The 12,654-nt window shown below is 43.1% G+C and overlaps 1 protein-coding gene across 1 annotated transcript in view; it reads right to left on the reverse strand.

Annotated features, from left to right (window-relative positions):
• The window catches only part of TIGAR (TP53 induced glycolysis regulatory phosphatase), a 25,755-nt gene continuing 13,101 nt past the window's right edge, over positions 1-12,654 (reverse strand). Inside the window, exons 3-6 of the mRNA XM_075003020.1 lie at positions 10,325-10,446; positions 6,385-6,462; positions 3,735-3,845; positions 1-1,562 (exon numbers count right to left, since the gene is read on the reverse strand). Of these exons, the coding sequence (XP_074859121.1) occupies positions 1,116-1,562; positions 3,735-3,845; positions 6,385-6,462; positions 10,325-10,446 (758 nt within the window). The 3' untranslated portion in view covers positions 1-1,115. The remainder of the gene's footprint in view (positions 1,563-3,734; positions 3,846-6,384; positions 6,463-10,324; positions 10,447-12,654) is intronic.

Consider the following 12,654-nt stretch of genomic DNA (forward strand, 5'->3'; position numbering starts at 1 on the left):
TACAGATAGCTTTAATGGTTTTATTTGCAATCTTTTAAGATATGCGAATTACAATAATAGTTTTATTTCAACATATATAGAGGTCATTATATGTGCGCTCATACATGTGAATACTACAGACACCTCAAAAATTGGGAGAACTTTCAGTATTATCAGTAACCATAAACAGCCTGAGTGCTTACTGCAATCTAGATGCTGCAAATGAGAGCCCCATTTCAAATGAGTGGGAGTCTAGTAAACACAGTCTTTGGTGTGAAAGAATTTCTTTTCAGGACAGGGGTCCTAATTTTGCACATCTTAGCATTCCTCCTTCTCCTAAACATTTTAAACAATTGACATTCTGCACTTGTACAAGGATTTTAAGCAGAGGATTTCAAAAATGTTTTACCAACCCAAATCGTCACAACATGCTGGTGAGGTAAGTGCCATTATTCCCATTTTTGCAGACAGGGAAACTGAGGCATGGAGTGACTAAGAGACTTGCCTGGGGCCTCAAAGCTTGTTGGTGGCAGAGGCAGGTTTTTCCTCAAACACATTTTTCCACAGTTTCCACTAGACAATGATCCCTCTATGAAGGGAAACCATTATATTAAAATAGAACACATTTACAAAAAACTTACATATATAAATACAGCATAGTAGATTGACAAAAATTAACTCATTTTGTTACAGTATTTCCAAACTTTATGTCATGTAATACTGTTTGAAAAACAGCTGACGGTATCTAACATTTTTGGTAGAACGGGAAAAAGATACAAAAACCACAACAACAATAGATATGCATGAGTCCTGAATAATAATATCTTAAGTTCCTGTTTATAAAGAATATGTTTTAGTATAATTTGTACAATCCTGAATTACTATCAAGTACTATGGTCATCTATATTGTGCATGTTATGGTAAAAGATGACAACTGGCCAAAATCTTGCAGTATAGCGTCAACAACTGAGTTCAAGTCAATTCAATTAAAACCAATTTTCCAAATAACATGTACTTAGTCAAATATTTGCTATTTAGGGGTATTTTTCAAAATAAATTATTTCTCATGCTTAAATAACTTAAAAATTTAAAAATTAAAAATACATTCAATATTGCTAACATTTTAAGTGTTTGAGCTACATATTTTTAGTATTCATATCTGCTAAATGATCATCTTGATTAAGACAAACACAGATAATTTCAGGTTTATTCACATCTTCATTTCCAAGGTTTATAATGAAGTGACTCACTCCAGTATTAGGGCTGACAGAAGATAACTGAGACTTTTTTAAAGTTGATGGTAAAGTGCACTTTAGATCCAAAACAAAATAACCAAACCAGTTTCTCATGTATGCCCCATGACTCACAACCAGTATGTTGGCACTTAACATTTTTGCAGCTCTGTCAGTATCAGAATTAACTTGGAGTCCACTGCAGTGATTTCTCAAAGGGAAAACTGGTCCTCCTTCCAATGCTTCCAAGCCATTGCCTGCCATGCCCAGAACAGCTTGTTCTTTCTGACAGTCTTCTTCAATAGAAAGATGACACAAAAATTCAAAGAAATCCTTTGCGCGTGCCCTTACCTAAAAAGGGTATTAGGAAAAAGGAATGTATTTGTCATGACTGCAAGAACTCTGTCCAGTGAACTGCCTGGTTGCTTTTTCTCTGGCTTTACGATTTCACTATCATTTGTTTTACAACACATAGAAATTACATAAATCACAAACTGACAAGAAAACTTAAGTAGCTCTATCTTCCACATGGCAGGTATAATACCAGGTCAAAATACTAATGGTGGAAAAAATTATTATTTCTCAGCCCTCTAAATCCAAGGAGGTGGACGGTGATAGTAATTTCTAATTTTCATGAAGATAACAGACTGATTCATCATAAAGGTATCCCCAAGTTATTTTAGATTTAGGAGGGAAAAAATCCCTAATCAGCTGCCAATGCCCTCAAGTCTAGTTATATCTGGTAGGATGAGGATTACAGGATGATGTAACAACCCCACCCTCCAGATTAAAAAGGATAGAAAATGAGATTAAAAACAAACACATAAACCCAACCACCTGCGTACGCTGCAAAGGTACCACACTCCAAATCCATTTGAAACTCAACAGCTTTCCGTGCTGATCACTTGGGATACAAAGTTTTTAAACTCACAGGTAGCCAACCAACAGCTATCAGCATGATTCCAAACAAACATACCAAAACTAAAGAAAATAGAAGAGCAGTATTTAAATCCATTCTATCAAAAGGGAACACAGAAGAGTGGAACTGATAAAAAACATTCTTTCATTAACAATACAGAGGTGTCTGCACTAGCACAGAGTTAATGCACATGGCCAGCTGCTTTTCATTGGCACATGAGCTGGGAGCTCAGCACTGCCCCTTCTCCCTCTATGCAGACCCGCCCCCCATGCAGCCAGAGGCCTGCATCTTTCACACTGCTCTCCAGAGACTGGTGCCTCTGCTGTTGGAGCTGCTCTACTTGCTCACTGGCTTTTAATCAGAAGTAATCATTTTGCAACTCTCCCAGGGAGAGTCACAGGCAAGACTGTAGCTGTTGCATTTGGGGCATGGGAGTGGGGGGGTGTTTTCAGTATTATGGGGGAAGGGGAATCAGCAGAAGCTGTGCTTTTCCCAGGGGACTCAATATGGAGCCCTGGGAGAGGAACTGGCACTTTAACCACTTCAAAGAAACCATCTAACTGAAGCTCCACCACTCTTTGATGTCTTTTAGAGAAGTCACCGACTGTTTCTGCAAGAAAACCAGAGGAAGATCTGTGCCACCTTTAAGGAGGACAACTGAAACTGACAGCTACTGGGAGGACTGAATTACATGGGGAAACAGAAGGAAAGGAGGGACAGGGCACTGTCTTCCCTAAGTTTGTCATGTGCCCACGTCGACTGCTGTATCTACCGGGGCTGTGATGGGACCAGAGGGGTGGTTTGCAGGACTCCTGTACAAGGCCTGCACACAGACTCTTCCCCACGCCTGGCCCACAAATTGCAATACCCCATTGGATGGCAGCCAATGCAATGTGTTTCCAGCAGCTCGTGTTACTCGTGGGAGGGTCCTTGCAGATGTGGGTGTACGTGCAGGAGGGTAATATGTACTGGACCAGCTACTGCTGGTGAAATGCTTCGAGCCATGGAGCACCTTGTCGGTGTCAGGTACATGCGCGTGTGACTGCTGCTGGCAGAGCTGGGTCTGGCTTGAATGTCTGACGACAGTCCCTGAAGCATCCTGGTGTGCCACAAGTCTCAGGCCCCAGCATGCAGACCAGTGATCCCTCTAATATTTTACATCCCAGGCCAGACTAAATTTTGCTATGCGCACCAAGGTATGTGAAGAGGTGCACCGCCAGTAGAAACACATACTGCCAGACGTGGGCACTTTGCTGGGTGGCACCTGAATCTCTGCTGGGTGGCCACCAAGTGCTCGCCTTACAGGAAACACTGATGCTGACTGGCACTCTGGTGTATGTAATGTGACTAGTGTGTGAGACTGTGCAGGGGTTGGCAAACCCCATCACATGTCAAGAATGGCACATGAGCCAATTTTCATGCACCAGTGGTAATGCTCTTTGTCTTTATTTATTTATTAATAAGGCTGTTTAGGTAGGACTATAAGTGACTTTAAAAAGTATCACCAGCGCTCAGACTGTACACAGAGGTCAAATTTCAGCACTCCACCTGAGAAAGGTTGCTGACCCCTGGTGTAAGGTAACAAACGAGTGACAATGCCATACCTCATCTAGGGTTTCTCCTCCAGATGGTGTAAATGAAGGACACTGCTCTCCAGCAGCCTTTGCCATTGCCTTGAGGTCACTCAGTGGCCTTCCTTCAGCAATCCCATATTTCTAGAAAAGACCATTTATAGAAAAGAATTTACTGAATATTAAGAAAAAGTCAGTCACACAAATTCAAACTCACACTTCATTTATGATTAAGTTCCTGTTTCACTTTTAAATAGAGGGCTTACTTATAATTAGGATTTAATATAGGGTTCATAACACTCTCACTTCACACCAAGGGTCGGAAGAGATATATAAATGGGCTCAATGTTATTTTCTTCAAATAAGTCATTTTAAAGTAATCCTGCATTTCTAATTTAATGGAAGAACAAAACTTTAAAATCTTGGTATCAGCCTGATACTTATCTTTGGCTGTTCTTGATCTATAGACCAGATTTTTCTATCATTTTTGGTACACAATATCCTAATAAGGGACATATTCACAATCATAACCCTTCAAAATCCAAACAGAAAGCACTGGGATTGTGCTATGGCCAAGTGAGAGTCAACATACAGGGATATTTTCAAAAGTACAAATAGGAACTGGTTGCCCAACTATCCTCTGTGCCTTTGAAAGCTCTGCCAAAATTCACAGCATAAAAAACAAATTAGAAAATTGATTATTGAGATTTTTCTAAATACAAGCGCACTAGCTATTAAAAATACTCTTGGAACATTCAAAAAAGGCTATATTTCAGTTATGGACAGGTAACTTTTTTCTTTAAGGTAGGAAAAACAAATACTGTAACATAATTTTTAGTTTTCTGACCCTAAGAATTTGCAACTATGGGTTAAGGATAATGATTTGGCTGAGATTATATAAGTCTCAAATGCTAAAAATCCACAAGAGAAAATGAAGATGAACCCCAAGAACATAATCTTTGTTTTCACTGTGAAACAGACCAAATATCACATTTAGAAGTAATTCCTATAACGTTTTAGTAGCTGTTACATATAAACATTCAGTTTATAATGCACACTGTTCTGGACACTTTACATATATATAGCATCTTTCATCCTGAAGGTCTTTACAAACAATACAGGAATCAACTCAACCATCCCTGAGGTGGACTTCAACACTACCACATCCCACACTACACCACCATAATAAGCGAGAACAGATGATATAGTCAAGTTAAGACAAGTTTAGGCATCATGATGGTTAAATAACTACAGTAATGCTTAGTATTTTGAGGAAACAGGCAGCAGAAAACAGACAAGTGTATCATCTCTCCCTCAGTTATACAAATCCCTATACTTTACTTACATAAACATTATATAGTAAACTCTTTGATATCCAGCATTCATGGGACCGGGAGGTTGCCCGATAATCAAATATTCTGGATAATTGAGAGTTCTTGCGCTGGGTGGGAGATCAGAGGATTCTGCTGGCTGTACTCACATGCAGCACGGAGGGACACAGGGCAGCACTGAGAGGGCTCACCCCCTGCCCCTGGGGGGCAAGCAGGGCGTTGCTCTCCCTCTCTGTGCACAAACACCAGCCCTGACACTGCTTTTCCAGGCTCTGCATGGTATCCACTGACCACATCTGGCCGGCTGAGAGTCATGTTGGTTATTCGAGCGTGCCGGTTAATCAAACAACAGTTACACAAGAGTTTACTGTAGTTATTTCAATAGTCAAACAGTGAACAAGAAAAGTGCCATTGTTATTTAGTACAGGTTGCACCTCCCTTGTCCAGCAAGGTCGGAAGCTGACAGGTCCTGAACAAGAGAATTTGCTGGATCAGGGGAGGTCTAGGGCTTCTGCCCCCAGACAGCCCTGCAGTCTCATTTTCCCTCCCCTGGGACTCCACCCCCAGTTCAGGCTCTCCATAGAGGCCATAGGGCTTCAGACCCTGTACCCTGGCTGCCGTGGGGCTGCCAGGAGGCTCTGGCTCTGTTCCCCGGCCCCATGGGGTATGTGGGGGCTCCAGTCAGCCCCGTGCTCCTGGGGGGAGGGGGGGACTCTGATCCTGGGGATTAAGAAAGAGGAATGAATAAGGAAATGCTGCAGCATTTTCTTACTTTAATAGATTACCTTTGGGCAGTTTGCAATCAAGCTCTCCCCCTTAGTGTCTCTTCTCATTTAAAAATTATCTGAAAGTACCGGTACTATAACAACTTGAGGACACTTACTGTTAACACCAATAGTTAAAACATGCCTCAGATTTAGTTTATTCAGTTCACAGAATCATAGAATGCTAAGACTGGAAGGGACCTTGAGAGGCCATCAAGTCCAGCCCCCTGCCCTCACGGCAGGACCAAGTACTGTCTAGACCATCCCTGATGGTTCAAATTATAGTTAAACTTATACAAGAGATACTATTATATATCTATGTGCACACACACAAAATGGATGGAGTTTGAAGGTGACTATGTAAATTACACTCAAATTCTGCCCTAGGATGAATGCAGAAAGCAGTGAAGCAAACGAACGCCTTTGTATACCTAATGGCAAAACTGAAAATTTCATCATTATAAAGGATGAATTACCAAGCTACTCAAGCATTCAGATACATGAAATATTTAAATTATTTTATAAATTGGTAAATTACATGTACAAAGTATTCAAGTTAAAGACATGAACTAGTAACTTCGCACTTACCCTCTCTCGAAGTCTTGCATCATACTGTATTACAATATCTTTGCAAAACTGATTCTTTCCTATAATTGTCAATGCAGTCTGAAAAAAATAAATGTATGAAGTCACATAAAAACTACATATTTCTCCCATGTTAAAAGGTTCCTCGGAGGAAAAAACCAAAAACATTAATTGTTAGGAATAACAGATGCTTACAATACTAAATTCTGAAGTACCAAGGAAAGCAAACATTATGCAGGACCTAACAAACATATTAAGATAGCAGACGGAAGCATTCAGAAGTTTAAAAAAAATGCCTGAATTAAGGCTGTCTGTCAATCTGCATTATGATACAGTCTTTAATTATTTGATTGCATTTTTTCCACAGGACCCCAGCCTCATACAGTGCATAGTATGGACAATATTCACTAATGAGCAACTTTTAATATTGTTTTATCATTTTCATTCAATATGTGGCTCATATATTATTTACTGGACATTATTCAAGTCCTGTTCTGAAGACAGCATTATTAATTTCCTTGTGGGGTTTTGCATGGTGCTCATCTCTACAATATTTGGTATTTCACAAACATTTATTTTCACAAAACATGCAAGAAGAGGGGTTAGTTTTATCCCTATGTTTACCATTGACTTCATTTGCAGCTGAGAGTCTTTAGCACTTCAGCAAATCAAACCCAAAGGCCTCAATTCAGCACACAAGAAACACACAAGCAGCCATCACCAACAGAAAGTTTGGCATTTACTTCATTAGAGCTACCTAGAAACTCTGTGTCAGAAGCAGGGATGGAATCCAATACTCGAGGCAGAATTCAACTGCCTAAATGATGAGAGCCACTCTACTCTTCCTGCAGTAGTCAGGAAACAACTTCTAAACAGGCTTAGCCTGCATTGTGGACTGAATGAGGTGAGGGCTCTGTGGAATAAACAGGATGTGATTACACATATGCATAAGGGATTCACGTTAGGATTAAGAAGGTAGCCTTAGTTCTGACATTTCCTAATGTGTGAGTGTTTGTCTTTATCAGTTGTAAGTATTTAAAAGTGTAAGAGTTTCCTAGGATTTTTTTTTTAAAAAAGGAAACTGAAAAAAACAAAGTTCATCATGTCATAACTGACGTCTACATTTCATTTATCAGCAGGGTTAGACCATCAGATCCACCACACAAGCCTCTGCCACCTTAGCTAACTGAGAAACTGATAGAGATAGGTTGTCATCCATTGTCTCAACTGGCCTTAGATGGTATAAGACACAGTGTCTGTGTGTGTCACAGATACCCGCAAGCAGCAGAGAAATGGTGAAATTCAAGAACGTTACGTTTCATTTCAGACTTGAAACGTGGACTACTGAGCACAGACTTCTGCCTGTTGCCTCCAACCCATGCATGCTTTCCTGTGACCGCCATCTCCTTGTCCCAATCCCATCCTCCACTTCCAGGCTCACTTTCCAAATGCAAGTCCCGGCCCCCACACTCCCCAGGGAGTGGCTGCAGGAGCAGAGGGTGGGCACAGGGTCTGGGTGGAAGGAGGAGGCAAGAGATGGGAGTGCTGGCACCTATTTGGTGCAGCTCTGCGCTGTTCTGCATGCATCTGAAAAGTGTCCCTGTTGGCACTGTCCCCTGCCTCTCCCATTGGCCGTGATTTGGCCAATGGGAGTGATGGGGGGCAGGGTCTGTGCTAGCACAAAGCACTTCCTTGTAGCTCAGAAGCCAGTCCCCATCAACCTGGCAGAGCCCACGGGCTAGATCCAGCCATCGCTTGTCTGAATCAGGCCTGCGAGCCTCAGGGTTCCCCTGCAGCAATGTGAGGTGGCCAGCACTGGGGTTTCAGTCATGGTATCTGCCATCTGGCTGGAGTGCCAGTGCCCCTATCGTAGGGAATGGTAGGACGAGAGCCCCAAGTCTCGCGGGCTGGGTCCATGCAAATCATGGTCTGGATCTGGTCTGCAGGCAATAGGTTTCCCAACCCTTTAAGCTTGTTAGGCTAATAAGGTCCCCACTATCTCTTCCTGATTACGTAGGTACTAACTCATATTAGCCTATGACTAGTCATTTGGGAATTCAGTTTAATTGCCATGGGCTTTCAAAGATACCTGACCACGGAGAGAGCCCTACACCTACACAAAATGTATGTCCATGGATGTGGATATCCACCAATATGACCTGGTATCTATAGAACTCTGGGGACTCCAATGGGAACCACTTGGTATCCACAGAGCTCTAGGGACTCCAGTGGGAACCAGAGGTAAAAGCAGCAGCTATCAGGCAATGTTCCCTCTAATTTTTCTGTACACGTGTGAAATAAATTTTAAGCGAGGATATTGAGGGCTGGCTGCTATTCGGGGTCTGTTAGCCACCTGGGGGAAGTCTCACTCAGTGGTCACAATTTTTTGGGTTGGCTGTAGTTTGGGGTGTGTTAGCTGCTTGGGGGAAGTATCCCTGGGTGGTCATGGTCACGATTTTCAGGACTGGCTATAGACAGAGGTCTACAATTACCACTGTTCTTGAAAGTAAGGCTTGCAGCAATGAAAATTCTTGTTCCGAGAGTCTTCTCTGCCAGGTCTAAACCTAGCTGCAAGCACGGACACGCTGGTAATAGGGGCAGGTGGTGGATCCCACCCCAGAGTGCTGGACAGCATTCTGGGTCTGCATGTAGCCCTGCTGGAGCTCCTTCACCTTGACTTCCTCCATGGTGCAGTGGGGCGCGGGGGAGGGGCACGCATTCTGCCAGGGTGGCGGCCAACTGGCATAGGCTTGGGCATTACTGCACTTCACCTTGGGGTACTGGAGTAGATCCTCCTTGCCCCACAGGTCCAGGAGGGTCTGCACCTTTTGCCCAGTGCAGAAGGGACCCGCCTCTTGGTGCCCCAGGCTGGCTCTTGGGCCTCAGACAAAATTACTGATCTGAGGATCTTCTTTGATTGGAGGTCTAAATCCAGATCCAAGCCTGCAAAGATCCAGTGCTTTTGCATCCCATTTTGAAAACCTATCAGTTGGGAAACCCTAACTTCTCCTAAAGTGCTTTACTACCCATTCCCCTCCCACAATTATAAAAAGCACATCTCTCATACAGGCAAGCCAGACCCCACCTGGAAAGAGGGATGCTTGGTTAACACGTCAGGGGAATGAGGGAAATGAAATGTAGGAAAATGTCATCAGGTACCTAGAGCCACTTTCAGGGCATTGTTTAACCATGCTGCACCAGTGAAAATAGCCAGAATGCTATGGGGTTCAGGGAACTGTGGGATAGGTTCCCACAACTGACTGCTGCAACAGTCAATTTAAGCGACTTGTGCGTGGCAGCAGTAAGTAGATTTTGTGGCGAGCATGTGAGAAGGTGAGGATGATCAAAACAGAATTGATAAAACAGCATTAATAGATCTGATGTGTCACTATTAAGCTAAAAGTCTAATGTAGATTAAGGATTGATTTACATTTGAAGAGAATTAAGAAAAAAAATCTTACAAATGTTACAACATAATAGCAGCTATTGTCCCTGGAATTTTTGTATATGGTGTCTCTCAGTTAATTAAAAATATTATGGGTGACTATCAGCAGTGTCAGCTGTTTGCCTTGTTACAAAGAGATTTTCCTTGAACATCCATCAACCTCACAAATCAGATTCTCTAGTGCTCCCACCACCACTATGGGAGAGGAAATTATGTAGCAACATTCCATGGTTTTGCTTGTGGAAAAGATACCTTAGACCTGTAAAGTACCACATGCAATGAAGATGCAAGTCATGGCTCATGTCTGTTAACTCACTAGTTTCTTTTAAGCTTCCTTCACTCTTTGGAGAAGAGCTCACTTTCTACATCAAATAATTTAATTGCATCCTTGCCCCCTCCTTCAAAATTGCCACTGCATTATTTTGCTCCACCCCAAAAATAACCATTCCAAAATACAGAGATTTACATTTACTTGCAATTGCCTGAAAAGGCACTTGCCTGCTTTGCTCGAAGAAGATCACTTGAGAAGACATGAGTAAACTTTACATTACTGAGAAATATACCAGCAGCATCTGCTTGTTTGAAACCAGTTTCAGAGAGGGGCTCATCCACACCTTGTCCTGAAAAATAAATTTTTCCCAGGCAATTTAACATTTGAATTTTAATTAATTTACAATTAATTACATTTAATACAGTAGTATTCAGTGAATCCAGTCAGGGTTGTAGTGCCATGCGACACTGAAAATCTCTGTCCCACTTCCCTTTATTGCAAAACTCAAAATTCAATCATCATGCAAATTAATTGGGAAAAACAGTAGTACCTCTATGAACACAACGATTTATTATTGGTAGGTGATTATGGGTAGAATATTTAATCTACATTACACAACTAAAAAGTTAGCTTACATATATCAATGTTAAAAGCCTGTATGCAGAAGCCTGACTTTGCAAGGGTAACTAGTGAATTTGAGTCCCTGGGCATCCATAGTCAATAGCTGTTTTAAAAAGTTTGTCTGGAGAATGCTCGAGCAGAAAGCCAAGGTAATCAGATTCCCCTCACAAAAATACCATTAAAAATGTTATTCGAGATCTGTTTTTCCATGTGTATTCTGTAAATACATTATACTTCCCCTGCTCTCCCCCTCAGTGCTGACATCAGAAATCATTCTTGGGGAGGGCAGGAACATAAAGTTCTGTAGCTGAGGAAGGTAGCTAACAGGTATGTTGTGCTGACCAGAAGGGTCTAAAGGGGGAATTTATGGTGCCATGGAAAGTAGCTTTCCCAACAATCCCAAGCCTCATCACCACCATCTTCCCAGGTCACACTCTTATCTGAAAATGGCACTTGGGGTCCAGAGGCTGAGCTGTGTGTCATTCCTGTCAGGTCACAGGAAGGGAGACTAATGCTGCAAAGATGGTGTTTGCACAAAAGACTGCATCCACAATGATGTAAGAGACAACACAGACAGTAGCACCTGGAATTTGTGCATATGGTGTGTCTCAGTTAGTTAAAAACATTATGCGTAACTATAAGCAGCGTCACCTGCTGGCCTTGTAAAAAAGAGATTTTCCTTGAACATCCATCAAACAATCAGATTCTCTAGAGTATGGTTTCCCAAACTGTGTGTGGGGGGTGGGAATCCAGGGGCTGGGGGAGGTGCGAGGTGACCCAGCCCTCCCCATCATTTCCCTCCACCCAAAAAATAGCTGGTCTTTGCTTCTGGCTCTCAGCCCCTGCCGTTTTAAGTGGGTGACCCGGTGCAGCCACTATAAGAACTAGGCAGCTGGAGAAGACCCACGTGCAAAGGTGAGTGTGGGTTGTGGGTGGGGGGTAGTCAAATCAGACAACCCAAAACATCTCAAAGAAAGAAGGGACAGATGAGTTTGCAGAGAACACAGAAAGCCAGGTGTCAGGATACCTGCATTCTACAGCTACCTATGGCTGTCAGTTTCATTATCAGGGTGTTCCAACAGCAAGCTGGTGACACTACGTCACTAAGGGTGTACTTAAGTTTCCATTTCCACTGTACAGGGTTTGCTTTGTCAGTCATTGTGACCAGGTTTGAACAATGCTTTGGCTGATTTTATGTATTTCCCTCTCACGTTTGTACAGGATGGGTACAACACAGTGGAACCCCTCCCCTGCCTTAAGAGCAACCTCTTGCCCCAGATGGAGGTTAGAGATTCCCCTTTCCCCCACCCCCTTTCAGTGGGTCTTAGAAGACATCACAATCCAACATGTTCTCCTGCGCAGGGGAAGCAGGGAGAGAGGAAAGGGGCGCTGGGTGGCCCCCAGTAGGGGAAGGGCTCATGGGGAGAGAGACCAGGTCAGGATCTCACAGTTTCTGTGGCTACTGTCTGAAGTCCAGAAAGCAGATTTCCTTTCAGTTCCACCAAAGGAGAAACTCTGCAATCCCCTCCCCGCTTAGACCCCCATCCTTCCAGGTTACACGGCACTTCCCCGCCAACCAATTTCTCTGCACTTCCTTCTTCGACATTCTGGGGTTTGCACAGCAACCCCCCCATTGCACTGTGTTCTCCCCGCTTCCCGCTGTTTGGGGCTTGTGTTCCCCACTGCAGTACAACCTCCATTACACCTCCCCATGGCCCCTTGAGCCTGCACTGCCCCCCATTACAGTGTGGCCCTCCTTTTACCGCCATTCATTGCAGTGCAGCCCCCACTGCACCGTCCCCCTCCTTAGAGTGATCACACACTTCTGTTGCACACACGAGTGGCAGATGGAGGGACAAACACCAATCCTGGCTCCTCGGGCTGTCCGTGTCTGACACATGCATATTAAAACCCCCTTGGCTCCCTGAGATTTTAA

The sequence above is a fragment of the Carettochelys insculpta genome, chromosome 1 (genome assembly GCF_033958435.1).
Source record: "Carettochelys insculpta isolate YL-2023 chromosome 1, ASM3395843v1, whole genome shotgun sequence".
Lineage (NCBI taxonomy): Eukaryota > Metazoa > Chordata > Testudines > Carettochelyidae > Carettochelys > Carettochelys insculpta.